The sequence below is a fragment of the Bacillus rossius genome, chromosome 7 (assembly GCF_032445375.1).
Source record: "Bacillus rossius redtenbacheri isolate Brsri chromosome 7, Brsri_v3, whole genome shotgun sequence".
In the NCBI taxonomy this organism is placed as follows: domain Eukaryota; kingdom Metazoa; phylum Arthropoda; class Insecta; order Phasmatodea; family Bacillidae; genus Bacillus; species Bacillus rossius.
Genome location: NC_086335.1, coordinates 7,734,901 through 7,753,282, shown reverse-complemented (window position 1 = coordinate 7,753,282; position 18,382 = coordinate 7,734,901). Strand labels below are relative to the sequence as shown.

Sequence of the window (18,382 nt, the reverse complement as noted above, 5' to 3'; positions counted from 1 at the left end):
AACTTCAACTCTTTAATTTTATACACATGTGCAAATAAAAATTATTATGTGTTAAAAAATATATTTTTAAAGTATAAAAAAATATAATTTAAAAAAATATAATAGTATTAAAAACAAATTTGTTAGTGCATTCAAGTTTATTTTTTATATAAACGTTACTTATTTTTGTCATTACATATTTTCAACACTTAGTTAATTTTATTTTATATTCATGTTTTGCAATTAACTGTTAAGTTTATAATATTATTATTTGTTATTTAATTTTTTAAACTATATAGAGTAATATTTTCGTTTGGTCAAGACTCCGAATGTACTTGAAGTTCTATGCCTATTTCTAGAAGTGTGGTAATTTTTGTTTACTCATTCCTTAATTTTCGTAACGTGTTTTTCTGATCGTGAAGATGTTGTTGTGATGTCGTAGTTATAATATTCATCCCGATGTTGGACGTAGGCCTCTTTTTATGTAGTAAACACTCTCACTTCAAGAAAAAATTCCAGGTTAAACATTCGTGGATACATAAGAAAGCTTCAAACTTGTTGTTTGAAGCTTTCGAAGCCGTATTCATGGAACTATGAACCTGGACTCATTGTCTTTTGCCTTGTCACAAATAAGTTATTTGGTTACGAATTTGACGAAGAAAAATTTCAAGCAAAGTTGTCAAGAATTATCACATGTGAGTATTGTGGTTTGGTTCAATAATATGGTATGGACGGTGGACATTTGTCTACACGATAATAATTGCTGGAATAACCTAATTATATTTTAGGCTTATAATCATAATGTCACGTCACCTTAAGCGCCAAGTTAGGATTTAAGGTCCTTCTCATTATTCAGGCAAGCTGTTGGCATACTTAGGGTCAAGTTTAACGACCGTAGTTACTTGTGAATGAAAAGAAAGTACGGGAAATTTATGACGTCTTGGAAGTTGACCAATGATGATAAATTTGAATAAAGGAACGAAGAAAAATATAGATTGTAATATTGGTATCAGTGAAAAAAACGAAATATCGCCTTTATATATATATATATATATATAATAATTAGGTGAGATATGTATATAGGATGTATATGTATATATATGTATGTATATATATATATATGTATATATATAAAACGACAACTGCTACTATCACTCCAAAACTCACAATATAATACATACTTATTATTCCTTACTTCGTATAAATACATATATTTATATATATAACAAAATATTGTCTCTCTCTCTCTCTATTAATATATATATACATTTATAGAGAGAGAGGCAATATTTCGTTATATATATAAATATAAATATATATATATATATATATAAATAAATATATATATATATATATTATGAAGTTGAGATATTAAGTATACGTATTATACCTATTGTGAGTTTTGGAGCGATAGTAGCAGTTGTCATAATTGTAAGTAATATTAAGTGGAATGGAATATCTTTATTAAGTAAATAAAGTGATATTCATACAGCGCGGCTTTTCCGTGAAATAATAATAATATTCTTATACCTAATACTTTTTTTTTGTAAACTAGAGACGTTCCTTTATTCACCCAGAAAACAGCATTTTTAAATTTCTACTGGTTTCTGAGAAATTTCCTTTTATAGGTCGCATTAGATAACCAATGCAGTGAAGCGGCCATCACCACATTGTGCTTTAATTGCGTTGCTGATTCTGTGGTTTTCCACTTAGGCCTATAAGAATGTGTATATTTTGTATTTGGACATTATGATGGGATGGAAGGTAAATAAAAATGAAGAAAAAAAAGTGAGTCTCTACTGTGCATCCGAACCTAAGCGACTTGTTATGTGCGATAGCACTTAAAAACAATAAAAAAATGGTGCCTGCTGTCAGTGCTCAGGTATTGTAATGTAAGCTATAAACAGTGATTTCTCAGGAACCAGTAGGAGGTAAATATCGTACGTTGCTGCTTTTTCGAAAAGTAAAAATATTTATTTAAGAAACTACTAATTTGCAACACTAGAGACGTTCCTGTACTTACTCTCAAAACAGTGATAATAAATTCCTGCTTGTTTCTGAGTAGTCACAGTTTTTAGCTCACATTTCAGTACCTGTGCATTGCTGCTGCCAACGCCATTAATTGTTTACTTGTGTCTGTTAGTTTGTTTTGATGAAATTGATTCAAATGTTGTGGATGGTGGATTACTACAACTACAATAAAAAAACTATAAAATATCCAATGTTCGCTAAGGAATTACCAATTCAAGATGTAGGTAGCTATATAGATACTAACTCAACCAACTGTTGACAATATTTTAAGGTTTTTTTTTTTACATCGCTAACATAATCTTAACCTATGAATCGTTCATTATTATGTGATTCCAAACATAGGTGTACTTCAAATGAAAAAAAAAAAAAATACTTTCTTGATTCAAAAACATTTGGTCAAACAACCAACATACTACAAAACATATGAACATTGATATTTCCCTACACTTAACTACTTTTATTATAAAACAATACCTCCGTTGATTAAAGATCTCCAAAATAAACACAGAAACCCGAATGGTTAAACAATAAATGGCGGAAGTACCGTCAATGCCCAGGTATTGTAATGCAAGCTGAAAGTGTGATTTCTCATAAACAATTATGTATTTATTAACACTGTTTTCAGGGTAAATACAGAAACATATATAGTGTTCGAAGATGGTATTTTCGTAGTTTAATTTTTACTTTGTGGAAAAGCAACAATGTAAGATATTTACCTGTAGGAATATAAAGATGCTGTTCTCAGGGTAAATACAGGAATGTCTCTATAGTGTTTGAAAAAAGTATTTTCGGAATTTTATCATTACTTAACGGAAAAACTGCTATGTAAGAATATTTCCGTATATAATTAAGTAGGTACACAATAAGTATTTAGAAAGTAGTAAGAAATTTATTGATTATGTGTGGTAATTAGTGTAGAGAAAGGGCATGTTTATTTATATTGAATTAATATTATGGTTTATGAATAATATATAGTTATCAGGAAAACTACAGTCCATGTTTTGCTATAAAGAATAATTAAAATTTAGGAATTGCAAAATTTTTTGGCATAAATTTGATATATACAAGATAAATAAAGAATGAAACGATTATTGCCGGACAGCAGAGAAAGGTTTTTTTTATGGCTTTTGAAAGTTTGTGATTTTTATTTGTGTATTACGTGCATTTTGTTTCTGCGTGAAGTAAGAGTTATGTTGTGTGTGTTTCATTTGTGATGTTAGGTGAAGTTTTTCTTTGGGTAGGTGAATCATTAAATTTATTAGTTAATATAAAAAGGTTTGTTTTTCTATAGGAAAATTTGCAATCATTAAAGTGATAGGTAACATAGCGAAAGTTTTGGTAAGGGTAGGTCAGCTAATAATATATATAGGTAATTATCGAACGTCGCAGCGATTTAGAACAGAAAAAAATATTATTAAAAAAACATATGTTTTTTTATATAAAAAAATTAGTTTAAACCCTGGCTTAAACAGTGTTTGAAACTATTATGGTTTAAACCAGCCAACCATGGTTTATAGCCTCTTACATTGTAATAATATCTATGCATTGATGCAGCCATTACCATTTTTTTTTTTTGCATTTTATATATGGAGAATCACAGAATCAGCAAAAATAATATTCACAACATTTCATTCCAAAAACTCATTTGTGCATGTTAGGTACAAATATAACAAATTTTTTTACATCATGAAAATGGTCGTTTGGATTAGGTTACCTAGCTTCATTGGTAATTGTTCCGTATCACGTATCCAAGGTTATCCCTTATTCCTGATGTTATGATCCTGTAAATTTTTATTCTGTGGTACATAATGCTGTTGTTTTAATTTAGTACGTTAAAATATTCTGGTTATATCAAAAAGTTGTAATAAAACAATAAATTTCAATCTCAATTTAAGTATTTTGTATTTTTTTACAGCTTCATTAAAAATACTTTCATATATTGTGGATGGTTAGTTAAGTTAGTATAGCTACATTAAAAATACTGTAAAATTATTTTTAATAGTTGCTTAGGAATTACAACATAGCATAGCAACCAGTTCACACTCTATTCTGAGCCCCGAAAAATTATGAAGTTCACCAAAGATTACTGAAGTTCGCCGCTCTCACAAGCAAGTCAGTAGCACATGTCACAGGTTAAATATGCGCATGAAGATGACATGTATTTCAATCATTCGTACACTTATGTGAAGGAGAAATTAAAGAATAGTAGAGCTAAATTAAAATTACTTTAATATAAAAGTGTGGACGGTTGATTATGTTAGTATAGCTACATTAAAAATACTGTGAAATCATGTGAATGGTTCCTTAGGTCAGGATAGCTACATCGTAAATTGGTAATTTCTAAGCAAACATTTAAAACTATTTTTAATGTAGCTATACTAATATAACTAACCATCCACAATGTTTAAAATTATTTTTAATGTAGCTAACCTAATCTAATTGGCCATTCTAAATATTTGACTTAAGTTCTCCAAAAAGTAAAATATTGGACCCACACGGAAAAGAATAAAATGGCGGCAACTGTGTCAATGTACATGTATTGTAATGTAAACTATAACTGTGATTTCTGAGAAACCTGTAGGATTTTATAGTGTTTGAATAAAGTATTTTCATAATTTTATTACTTTATTTACAAAAAAGCAGGGACGCGAGATTTTTACTATCAAGTTTTGTAAAATTATCTGTAAGAATAATAATTTTATATATATTTTAACTGTACATAAATGATAAATTTGTGTTTGAACATTGTCCCTATTTTGGTAAAATGCATAATTTTCTCAAAACCATCCTGTAGGTTATCTTAAAATATCTTTAAATGACTTACAACACTTGTTATTTCACCCCGTATAAATGGGTTCACTGAAAAAGTTAAGTGATATTGCAAAGAATTATTCTGTACAATGCTTGTAGCTTGTTTATGATACTGCTAGATCAGGGTGGTCACCAACCTTGAATTTGACATTTGTTCTAATGCTGGTTGCATTAATTGAAAAATATTTTCGCTGCATGGAATATATATTATCAATTGGAATATTAAACATAATATGAAATGTCATATAGCCTACATTAAGTTCTTAAATTGTTCCAGAAGTTCATAGGAATTTTCCATGACGTTTCCAGGAGAAATTAGTACTTCAAAATCTACCAAACTTGTGGGCTGTGCCAAAAGGGATTTTTAAACCTGACTTTCTTGTGAACTTTCCTTTTTCAGTATGGTTCTGCCCTTGTTCCTTGCATTTATTTATGTTCCTACAATTTCTAGTAGTATTTTACTATCTTGTTTTCTATTTATTGTAATGTTTCATTCCTTTTAGTATTCATTAATTTTTTAAATAATATTATGCTTACTTTTCTTAGGCCCTTACATAGAAAACCATATTTTACTACTAATTACCAATAAGTATAGGCTAACGTTTTTTTCTTATTCATAGTTGTTATCTGATTTTTTCTTCTTCCCCTTAATTTTACTAATCCCCTCATTTTGGCTTGTACACCTTATTAATTTTTCAATAAATGCCCTGAACTCATATTGACACACCCTCATTTAAAATGTGCAATATATTTAAATGCTGGCTAAAACTGTAATATAAATTATTTCTTCAGAGGGGAGGAGCAATACCAATATTTTATAATACTCCTATTAGTATTACTATAGGACCCACCTGAACCTCAACGTGATTGGGGTTGCTTTGTGTTACATTTCTCAGTGAATATGCTAACAAAAAAAATCCTAGAAATATTATTTTACTGTCTTAGAAGTTTTGACATTAAATATTCATAGTTGAAAAGACAAGTGAGTGACATGAAATCTTGATTCTAAATCATTGATGATTTTCATTTACTCTCAATTAGTTTTAAAATAAACAAGAGGGTGTCCTTAACAAAAGGTAAGTTATTTAGGAATGTTATATTGCCCGGAACATTAACCCTGTCGTGGTGCTGGATTGGAAAAACAGTCCTAGGAAATCAATAAATTTCAGTGCTAGTTTGCAATAAAGAGGTTTACTTAGCTTGAGCAGCACACTGCAGGGCAGCTGTCAGCAGCAAGATGCCGGATGACACAGGACACCTCTTACTAACTTCGGGGCTGCGTTGTTGTGAGTCGGCTTGTTCACAATCTCCAGCCCAAGCCAAAACTGAATCCAGGAGGGGGAGAGAATCCATAGAAACTTGACTCGGGTAAAACTTGCACCCACTGCAAAAGAATGTAGGCTACAATGATGAAAAACAAAATGTACGTAAACCTTGGAACATAGTCTTAAGGGCATGAATTTATATTTGTTTGGTTCCACTTACCAATCATGTGAGTTACTCTATGGTTAAATCATGTTGTACACCAATATAAATACAGATTTAGAAAATTCTTCAAGTTCATGATAACCATGCGCTATTTCACTATATTGTGGCGTAGAACTGTGGCCAGTCCGCCTAAGTGAGTACTGGAATCTGAGGGGGTGCCTCCCATTTCAGGTCAAGATTTTATATTTACACTAATTACAAATAAACTTGCAGACTTTTTCAATTGTTTAACTTACATACAGCGCATACTTTTTGCGTAATTAGCTGCCAAAGTTACATTTTTAACACTTTTAGGTTGTACAAATTAGGAGAATATAATTTATTGCAGAATTGAAACTTTTTAGGTTTAACTGCAATGCCACTGGCTTCTTCAATAATTAGTTTGAATTTTCTTTCAGAAAATATTAATTAAATTTACCTGGCATTTCATAATTCTCAAATTTGTTATGATTTTGACAGCCAAGAAACATGAAATGGGTTTTTGTGATAGAAATGCAAACCATATCATGAAGTAGCCAGTGGCATTGCAGTTAAACATAAAAAGTTTCAGTTCGGCAATAAGTTCAATTCTCCTTATTTGTACAACCCAAAAATGTTAAAAATGTAACTTTGGCAGCTAATTATGCAAAACGTATGTGCTGTATATATTTTTTCATTTCGTGAAAGTTAAACAATTGGAAAAGTCTAAAAGTTGATCAGTGATTAATATAAATATAAAATCACGACCTGAAATAGGAGGCCCCCCTTAACACTGCTGCTACATGTGGGAACAGAAGCATCGATAGAACTAGGTTCTTGGGAAGGTCTCTCTCTACAGGGGGGGGGGGTGGTTTTTTGTATGTGTTTAGCTGAAAACAAGAAAAACAGATTATTTAACTACAATCCTTTCCTTTTTTTACAATAAAATAAATAATCTTTATGACAGCAAAACAACAGTACAAAAATAAAAAATAAAATTTTCTTTACTTCATACATTAATTTTTGTAAACAATAAAATACAAGCATAAATTAAATCTTATTGTAATAAATATAAACTATGTTTGATCCCGTTAAAACATAAATGCAATCTGTGCCAATGGCCGCCAACCTCAGCCATACCGTTACAATCTCATTTGTTGTAGTGAGTCACTATCAACCTGACAAATGATCCCATTTGTTAAGAGACAAACATTCTGAAACTGAAAATAACTATTAGATCCACCAATCATAAACTCTGAGTACATCTACTTAAAATTACACACTTCTCTCTCCTGACATTGGGCTGTAGCTCCATTATATATTACCTTGTGAGCAGCCATCTCTTATTCTGTCTCGACACAGCAGCACGGTTAAAACACAGCGAAGTCTGAAGGCAAAAAGCCCCGGTCCTTACCTGGGAGGCTTCTTTATTACCTCCCCATCACATAGACACAGCGGAATGTCAAAAACTTGTCAGCAAAATTGCACAAAGAAAAACGGTTTTTTACATGAAGCCAGCCGTGGGTTCCGTTATCCCCACTCCAGTGACATGCAAGGCTAGCAAACCCTGGAAATGGCTTGCGACACGCTCTGTGTACTACCAACCGTGCGCGTGGCGCGGGTCTCGAATCAGGGCGACCAATGATGGCCGGCCGCGCTGCAAGCAAACATAACGCCACTCGTCCCAGGAAATCATGGTTTCCTCTTCCACTAGTAGTATCAGCATGAGCGTCAGACTTTGAAATTTACTTATTCTCATTACGCATTGCTTTTGCGTATTGGTTACCATTCTAAGTAATACATGTTGTACAACTAATCAGTCTTTTATTACTTGTTTTTAAATGGTCAAAGGGTTCAGTTTATACATCTTGTCAGTATTTCTTATAAACTATTACTCAAATGTTCTTGTGTCTAATCATTTTTGTTGACTTTAAATGTTTTTTTTTTTTTTTTTTTCAATTTGCAACTTCTAGTAATAAAATAAGAGAACAGACTAGAAGTTAGGTTTTTAATTTCTTAATTGCTTTCAACTAGGCCCTTGGATCCATAAAACCAAACCTTTAACCAGAAAATCTAGCGAGCAAATCGTAGTCAACAATTCACCTAAATGTACAACAGTTGTTTTATCAGATTATCTGAATTTATTTGCACACCTGGTCTCCACCTCTAGTTTTTATTTAATGTAAAGGCATTTAATCATGTTATGTCATCACACACTTCCAATATATCTCTGTAAACACTTTAAGAAGAGACCCTAGTGTCAGTGGAAGCCACTGAATTCTTATGAAAGGACTGCTTCCACTGCTCTGTTGGATGCATCTGTCTGCGGGATGAAGGTTTAGTTAGGTCTGCCTTGTGCAAGATTGGAGGACCGGCAATAGGCTGTTTAAAAAAAATTATAGGTTTTCCTGTTCTGGCTTTTTTAAAGGGCAGTATGCTGAGAATAAATTTAATTTTGGGTGTGTGTTTGGAAAGGGGAAAAAGGGGGGGGGGGGGTGGTTGTATGAACACTTGTGCTCAGCTAAACTTGTTATGTTCTTTGAAAAGAAATTTCCCAAGCCCATTAAAACGATCTGTAAGTACCCTTGGATTCTTTTTGAGGTTTGAACTCCATGATGGTCTGGTTATGATTGGGATCATTGGTTTAACCTTTTAAATAATCCAAAAGAATATTTCCTGAGTATAAAATTTTACCTTCTATGTGTTAATTAACTGTTAGCCCTGTCTTGCCCAGCCTTTGAAATACCTCGGCAAGGTGGGTTATTTGATTCCAAAAATTTTACGAGTACCCAACTACATCATATAGAGTTGATATATTTAAATTATTATCTCTTTAGCCAACTTAAATGGTACAAATTTACACTGGTACAGATTTCATGGTACCTAAAATCCAGTGTGATGTTTTTATGATTGGGTGAATGGAATTTGGTGATAAGCAGAATGGAGGTCCAAAACATCAATATAATTTGCCTTGCTAAACAACTGGAAGGTGTAATTATTTTTGAGATATGGGAGTGGTATTTGTTCTTTATCAATCTGTTTGTTCAGTAATTGGTAATAGATCACTAGGTGATAATCTTTCCCTTTAGTTAATGTAATATTTTTCTTTTTTGTTATTTTGTAATTATTTATTTTTATAAAATCAGTGAATTTGTGTCTTTAAATATCTCAGGTCTGTATGTGTGTTCACTTTACCAGAATTAATCTACTAAATTCCAAAATACCCAAATATATTACATGTTTATGTGTTTCACACCTTCATTTTTGAAATTTTGTGCTATGTGTACAGCTCTATGGATTCGTTGGAATCAGTGTGGTTTTAAGTGAAGTTGTTAATGAAACCTGTTTGGTACTAGGTATGCCCCTAATTCAAATGCAGTAACCGTCAAGTGATGCCTGAGTACAGTTTTAATAAAGTCAAGGTGACCAAGATCGCTGCAGCTGTATCGGATGAGCTGCGAAGGTCTTTCAATAGCAAGTAGAGATTAAAGAGGAAATAAATAAGACATTGGACGATTGTAAATATTGGTAGCATGTTATGTAGTAGCTTGGCTTCTGGGTTGTATTATGGCAAATAATTCATTGACATTGCAGTCGCCATCATCAGGGAGCAGTCACGTACTGTAGGTAGGTCAGTAGGTAACTGCTCCCTGCAGAACTATCCGCCGAGGACGCGGCCGAGCACCGGTGCTGGTTGCAGCTGGTGTGGACCCACGGCCAGGAAGCGGACAGACACTTGCTGCGCTGCCTGTTCTCGCACATCGACTTCAGCGTCGAGGGGAGCAAGCGCGACCGGGACGGCCAGAACGCCCACGCACAGCTGCTGGCCCAGGAGTGCACGGCGCTGCTCACCAAGCCCGCGCTCGTCGCCAATCTCTGCCACGCCGTCGACAACCCCCTCCACCACCAGAAGGTAGGCCCTGCTTCTACCGAGATTCTGCAGTGTTGCCCTGTTACCATATCAGGGTGGCTAGCAACAGGGACAACCGGGAATAACCTGTGAATGTTAGGGCGTTTTCAGCAGTATGGGAAAGTCGGGTAATTTCTTAACGATGAGGTTACTGAAAAATTAATGTTATAGCGGAGACTTATTTCCATATGTACTGGTTCCATCTACTCATTCGTTTTCCTTACTTTCCAACACGTAACCGAGTGTCAAAAAAATGTTTTCCCCTGATTCCTTTGTGCTCCTAAGTAAATAATTTATCATCACTTTGACCATGCACATTGACTTATGTGCTATCGACTTGTGACAGCTAAGATATTCGGCAAGCTCTCGTTGGTCCAGCTGTGACATGCATAAAACACTTGAAGAATTTGCTGGGTGTAAAAGTGTTGTTCAGGTTTCACAAAAATTTTGCTTTTAATGATTTATGATGGAAATGTCTCTCTGTTCGGATGTCACCCATAGTTTGTTACATCTCAGATCGGCCTGGTTAAAAGACAACCTGACTTGAAACATTCGTAAAACATTTCAAAAACAATAAATAATGAGAATGTTTTTTGAAAAAAAAGTTTGTTGATGTTTTTAATTTAGAGGTTAAGTTCGAATTTGGTTATGCAATTTTTGCTGAAGGAAAAAAGTTAGAAGACCTTGTACGTAGATTAATTTTTTTAGATTGGCACAAAAACAAAACACAGTCTGCCATTACACAATGTTTAAAAATGGCTTAAAACATGTCCTCACAGTTTTTGTAACAAACAAACGAAATTTCCCTGCTTGAAAACATCAATGTTGACTAATTTTGAAGTTGTCTGAAATGTTCTTAAGATTCAGTTGCACATTTTAAATCTCGCAGATAAGTCCCGAGGTCACTTTGCGTCAACGATACAGGCCAAGGACAAAGGTGTCCTTGGGATGGCTGCAAAACATCACTTATGCCCCATCGTGGGCTGAGTGCTGATGACTGTGTAAGCCTCACCGTGGGCTGAGTGCTGATGACTGTGTAAGCCTCACCGTGGGCTGAGTGCTGATGACTGTGTAAGCCTCACCGTGGGCTGAGTGCTGATGACTGTGTAAGCCTCACCGTGGGCTGAGTGCTGATGACTGTGTAAGCCCCACCGTGGGCTGAGTGCTGATGACTGTGTAAGCCCCACCGTGGGCTGAGTGCTGATGACTGTGTAAGCCCCACCGTGGGCTGAGTGCTGATGACTGTGTAAGCCCCACCGTGGGCTGAGTGCTGATGACTGTGTAAGCCTCACCGTGGGCTGAGTGCTGATGACTGTGTAAGCCCCACCGTGGGCTGAGTGCTGATGACTGTGTAAGCCCCACCGTGGGCTGAGTGCTGATGACTGTGGAAGCCCCACCGTGGGCTGAGTGCTGATGACTGTGTAAGCCCCACCGTGGGCTGAGTGCTGATGACTGTGTAAGCCTCACCGTGGGCTGAGTGCTGATGACTGTGTAAGCCTCACCGTGGGCTGAGTGCTGATGACTGTGTAAGCCCCACCGTGGGCTGAGTGCTGATGACTGTGTAAGCCCCACCGTGGGCTGAGTGCTGATGACTGTGGAAGCCCCACCGTGGGCTGAGTGCTGATGACTGTGTAAGCCCCACCGTGGGCTGAGTGCTGATGACTGTGTAAGCCCCACCGTGGGCTGAGTGCTGATGACTGTGGAAGCCCCACCGTGGGCTGAGTGCTGATGACTGTGGAAGCCCCACCGTGGGCTGAGTGCTGATGACTGTGGAAGCCCCACCGTGGGCTGAGTGCTGATGACTGTGTAAGCCCCACCGTGGGCTGAGTGCTGATGACTGTGTAAGCCCCACCGTGGGCTGAGTGCTGATGACTGTGGAAGCCCCACCGTGGGCTGAGTGCTGATGACTGTGGAAGCCCCACCGTGGGCTGAGTGCTGATGACTGTGTAAGCCCCACCGTGGGCTGAGTGCTGATGACTGTGTAAGCCCCACCGTGGGCTGAGTGCTGATGACTGTGGAAGCCCCACCGTGGGCTGAGTGCTGATGACTGTGGAAGCCCCACCGTGGGCTGAGTGCTGATGACTGTGGAAGCCCCACCGTGGGCTGAGTGCTGATGACTGTGTAAGCCCCACCGTGGGCTGAGTGCTGATGACTGTGTAAGCCCCACCGTGGGCTGAGTGCTGATGACTGTGTAAGCCCCACCGTGGGCTGAGTGCTGATGACTGTGTAAGCCCCACCGTGGGCTGAGTGCTGATGACTGTGTAAGCCTCACCGTGGGCTGAGTGCTGATGACTGTGTAAGCCCCACCGTGGGCTGAGTGCTGATGACTGTGGAAGCCCCACCGTGGGCTGAGTGCTGATGACTGTGGAAGCCCCACCGTGGGCTGAGTGCTGATGACTGTGGAAGCCCCACCGTGGGCTGAGTGCTGATGACTGTAAGCCCCACCGTGGGCTGAGTGCTGATGACTGTGTAAGCCCCACCGTGGGCTGAGTGCTGATGACTGTGTAAGCCCCACCGTGGGCTGAGTGCTGATGACTGTGTAAGCCTCACCGTGGGCTGAGTGCTGATGACTGTGTAAGCCCCACCGTGGGCTGAGTGCTGATGACTGTGTAAGCCCCACCGTGGGCTGAGTGCTGATGACTGTGTAAGCCTCACCGTGGGCTGAGTGCTGATGACTGTGTAAGCCTCACCGTGGGCTGAGTGCTGATGACTGTGTAAGCCTCACCGTGGGCTGAGTGCTGATGACTGTGTAAGCCCCACCGTGGGCTGAGTGCTGATGACTGTGTAAGCCTCACCGTGGGCTGAGTGCTGATGACTGTGTAAGCCCCACCGTGGGCTGAGTGCTGATGACTGTGTAAGCCCCACCGTGGGCTGAGTGCTGATGACTGTGTAAGCCTCACCGTGGGCTGAGTGCTGATGACTGTGTAAGCCTCACCGTGGGCTGAGTGCTGATGACTGTGTAAGCCCCACCGTGGGCTGAGTGCTGATGACTGTGTAAGCCCCACCGTGGGCTGAGTGCTGATGACTGTGGAAGCCCCACCGTGGGCTGAGTGCTGATGACTGTGTAAGCCCCACCGTGGGCTGAGTGCTGATGACTGTGTAAGCCCCACCGTGGGCTGAGTGCTGATGACTGTGTAAGCCCCACCGTGGGCTGAGTGCTGATGACTGTGGAAGCCCCACCGTGGGCTGAGTGCTGATGACTGTGTAAGCCCCACCGTGGGCTGAGTGCTGATGACTGTGTAAGCCCCACCGTGGGCTGAGTGCTGATGACTGTGTAAGCCTCACCGTGGGCTGAGTGCTGATGACTGTGTAAGCCTCACCGTGGGCTGAGTGCTGATGACTGTGTAAGCCCCACCGTGGGCTGAGTGCTGATGACTGTGTAAGCCCCACCGTGGGCTGAGTGCTGATGACTGTGGAAGCCCCACCGTGGGCTGAGTGCTGATGACTGTGTAAGCCCCACCGTGGGCTGAGTGCTGATGACTGTGTAAGCCCCACCGTGGGCTGAGTGCTGATGACTGTGGAAGCCCCACCGTGGGCTGAGTGCTGATGACTGTGGAAGCCCCACCGTGGGCTGAGTGCTGATGACTGTGTAAGCCCCACCGTGGGCTGAGTGCTGATGACTGTGTAAGCCCCACCGTGGGCTGAGTGCTGATGACTGTGGAAGCCCCACCGTGGGCTGAGTGCTGATGACTGTGGAAGCCCCACCGTGGGCTGAGTGCTGATGACTGTGTAAGCCCCACCGTGGGCTGAGTGCTGATGACTGTGTAAGCCCCACCGTGGGCTGAGTGCTGATGACTGTGGAAGCCCCACCGTGGGCTGAGTGCTGATGACTGTGGAAGCCCCACCGTGGGCTGAGTGCTGATGACTGTGGAAGCCCCACCGTGGGCTGAGTGCTGATGACTGTGTAAGCCCCACCGTGGGCTGAGTGCTGATGACTGTGTAAGCCCCACCGTGGGCTGAGTGCTGATGACTGTGTAAGCCCCACCGTGGGCTGAGTGCTGATGACTGTGTAAGCCCCACCGTGGGCTGAGTGCTGATGACTGTGTAAGCCTCACCGTGGGCTGAGTGCTGATGACTGTGGAAGCCCCACCGTGGGCTGAGTGCTGATGACTGTGGAAGCCCCACCGTGGGCTGAGTGCTGATGACTGTGGAAGCCCCACCGTGGGCTGAGTGCTGATGACTGTAAGCCCCACCGTGGGCTGAGTGCTGATGACTGTGTAAGCCCCACCGTGGGCTGAGTGCTGATGACTGTGTAAGCCCCACCGTGGGCTGAGTGCTGATGACTGTGTAAGCCCCACCGTGGGCTGAGTGCTGATGACTGTGTAAGCCTCACCGTGGGCTGAGTGCTGATGACTGTGTAAGCCCCACCGTGGGCTGAGTGCTGATGACTGTGTAAGCCCCACCGTGGGCTGAGTGCTGATGACTGTGTAAGCCTCACCGTGGGCTGAGTGCTGATGACTGTGTAAGCCTCACCGTGGGCTGAGTGCTGATGACTGTGTAAGCCTCACCGTGGGCTGAGTGCTGATGACTGTGTAAGCCCCACCGTGGGCTGAGTGCTGATGACTGTGTAAGCCTCACCGTGGGCTGAGTGCTGATGACTGTGTAAGCCCCACCGTGGGCTGAGTGCTGATGACTGTGTAAGCCCCACCGTGGGCTGAGTGCTGATGACTGTGTAAGCCTCACCGTGGGCTGAGTGCTGATGACTGTGTAAGCCTCACCGTGGGCTGAGTGCTGATGACTGTGTAAGCCCCACCGTGGGCTGAGTGCTGATGACTGTGTAAGCCCCACCGTGGGCTGAGTGCTGATGACTGTGGAAGCCCCACCGTGGGCTGAGTGCTGATGACTGTGTAAGCCCCACCGTGGGCTGAGTGCTGATGACTGTGTAAGCCCCACCGTGGGCTGAGTGCTGATGACTGTGTAAGCCCCACCGTGGGCTGAGTGCTGATGACTGTGTAAGCCCCACCGTGGGCTGAGTGCTGATGACTGTGTAAGCCCCACCGTGGGCTGAGTGCTGATGACTGTGTAAGCCCCACCGTGGGCTGAGTGCTGATGACTGTGTAAGCCCCACCGTGGGCTGAGTGCTGATGACTGTGGAAGCCCCACCGTGGGCTGAGTGCTGATGACTGTGGAAGCCCCACCGTGGGCTGAGTGCTGATGACTGTGGAAGCCCCACCGTGGGCTGAGTGCTGATGACTGTGGAAGCCCCACCGTGGGCTGAGTGCTGATGACTGTGGAAGCCCCACCGTGGGCTGAGTGCTGATGACTGTGTAAGCCCCACCGTGGGCTGAGTGCTGATGACTGTGTAAGCCTCACCGTGGGCTGAGTGCTGATGACTGTGTAAGCCCCACCGTGGGCTGAGTGCTGATGACTGTGTAAGCCTCACCGTGGGCTGAGTGCTGATGACTGTGGAAGCCCCACCGTGGCCTGAGTGCTGATGACTGTGTAAGCCCCACCGTGGGCTGAGTGCTGATGACTGTGTAAGCCTCACCGTGGGCTGAGTGCTGATGACTGTGTAAGCCCCACCGTGGGCTGAGTGCTGATGACTGTGTAAGCCGCACCGTGGGCTGAGTGCTGATGACTGTGGAAGCCCCACCGTGGGCTGAGTGCTGATGACTGTGGAAGCCCCACCGTGGGCTGAGTGCTGATGACTGTGTAAGCCCCACCGTGGGCTGAGTGCTGATGACTGTGTAAGCCTCACCGTGGGCTGAGTGCTGATGACTGTGTAAGCCTCACCGTGGGCTGAGTGCTGATGACTGTGTAAGCCTCACCGTGGGCTGAGTGCTGATGACTGTGTAAGCCTCACCGTGGGCTGAGTGCTGATGACTGTGTAAGCCCCACCGTGGGCTGAGTGCTGATGACTGTGTAAGCCTCACCGTGGGCTGAGTGCTGATGACTGTGTAAGCCCCACCGTGTGCTGAGTGCTGATGACTGTGGTGAATGAAAATTCAGAATAATTGTCCAAAACGAGTTTTGTTACCTGCGGAGCCCGGACCGCAGCCATAAAGTTCGTTCCTTAGTACATTTGATGTAATTTTGGCTTGAGCCATTGCCAAACGTGACTTACTCAGGCAGTGTCGAGCAGAGAACTGTGGGATGACGCCACTGCCTCCAGCCAGACCGTGAGGAGGGAGTCACATGACCACCATTCAATCACTCAACCAATCACAACATACTTCACTACAAAAAACTTCCAGAAGTCCGTGCCTGCTTTACTTTCTCTCTCTTTCTTTAGTCAGATGATAATACTGTGGGAACTGCATGAATCCAACTTCCTCATCATAGGAATACACACAGAAAGCACCAGTTATCCGCATTACTGAAAAAACCATGGCACCACCGAAACGCGTACTTGTCTCTTGTCCTTTCATTTACATACCAACTGTTCTAGAATCATTATGAAAGCTTATTTTCTTTCTTTTCGGCTTTTCTAAATAAAATATTTTAACAAAAATTATTTACCAGAATAGTAATAGTGATAATTCTAATGTATAAAAATTAATGTTTGTTTGTATTTTATGCGCTGCCATACTGTTCATCCGACTGCAATTAAATTTTGCACATTTGACTTTCGAAACACGTGGAAGGTCACTTTCTAGATGTGATTCTGATAAAACCAATCCTTAAAGCAGAATGTAATTTTTCTTGATAAAATTTCGTCATTGCATTGATAACTCATCACTCATTTAATCTATGAAATTTTGCACGCTTGACCTTTGAAACCATGAAGGTATTAATTAGTCTATGCAGTGGTTGTCTGTTCTGAAGTTGAAGTCAACTGGTTAGCAATTGGTTTGCAAAACAGATTGTAGCTCTATAAAGGCTAATATGGTATATTTTTATTTAATAGTTGGAAAGGAACTCGCAGGACCAAACATAAAGATACCATCATGTAATGAATATTGCTGAACAAACATAATACCAAACCTCTGCAAGAAATTAGGGTTAAACTACATCATAGCCTAAATTTTTTTTCTATGCAGAAGGAAATTGTGGGAGGGGAAGGATTGATTTCAAGTACTTACAGGCAAAGATTGTATACACCAGTCACATCCATGTTTAAAATATGAGGAAGGTCACTGTTTAGGTGAGATTTCAATAAAACCAACCCATAAAGCTAGAATTAAGGTGACGTGCGAGCAGCATCGGATAAATGCCAGGAAGTATTTTATGTCAGTTTCTCTTTTCTAGGGTCCAAATAATAATGGTGGTGTGCGAGTGTGTGTGTGTATAGAAAGATAACGAGAGATAGATATAGAGATGGAGAAATATAGCAAGATAGAGACACTAATAAATAAATATAGTGGTAGATATATAGATGTATAGAATAGGTATAGGGATAGAGATATAGAGTGATATATATGTATATAATAGATTTATAGATTAAGATAAATATATATACATATAGGAGATGTATGTATATACATACATACATACATTACATACATACATAGAGGAGATGTGTGTGTGTATATTATATATATATATATATACATACATACATACATACATACATACAGTAAGTCCTCTATTTACGTCGTACCGATTTACGTCGTTTCTGATTAACGTCGCTAATGTTTGAGTACTCATGTTTCAATTTAAGTTGTCGCCGATTCACAATAACGTCGTTTACAATGACCGTAAATCTTTATTTTAACCAAAACACCGTATATAATTCGTTTATAATTCTTTGTTTCCTTCGGTAGTTAATTTATGCTATGTAGCGTAAGCTACACGTTCACCGCCTTATCTTATCATACATCATGAGGGACGCTTCCTGCTCTCCGCTGTTCTCTGCGGGGTGATGCAATACTACCAGCCCGCCCGCTCTGCCACCCATGTATCTCGCACGACACAGCATTTTCTCCTACCCCTTTTCGTCCAACTCCTTGGCACTTCAGTAGAGGTGTAAAAGTAACTAAAAAATGTGTACCCGTATGTATTCGTTACTATAACAATTAGTACTCGTTACTTTCGTATCGTTACTCGTTACTTCTGATACCGCATAACATGCTATGTTATGTAACAGCAACGAATCGAGTCGTATTTCGTACGCGTACAGTATGACGTCGCGTAAATAATAATAAATCAAATATAAACAATTAAAAGTATTTGATAATTAACAGCTTTTGTTAACCAAGAAACAATAAAATCTCATTAGAGCAGCATTATTATAATATCTCTTTTAAGATAAGAACAAAAAACGTG

General features: G+C 40.7%; 1 protein-coding gene across 3 annotated transcripts in view; it reads left to right on the top strand.

The window, feature by feature from the left end:
- Positions 1 to 337: 337 nt before the first annotated feature.
- LOC134533664 (CCR4-NOT transcription complex subunit 1) overlaps positions 338 to 18,382 on the top strand; it is a 238,302-nt gene continuing 220,257 nt past the window's right edge. For all 3 annotated transcript variants that reach the window (XM_063371211.1, XM_063371210.1, XM_063371209.1), the window contains exons 1-2: positions 338 to 674; positions 9,968 to 10,180. In XM_063371211.1, the coding sequence (XP_063227281.1) occupies positions 573 to 674; positions 9,968 to 10,180 (315 nt within the window). In that variant the 5' untranslated portion in view covers positions 338 to 572. The remainder of the gene's footprint in view (positions 675 to 9,967; positions 10,181 to 18,382) is intronic.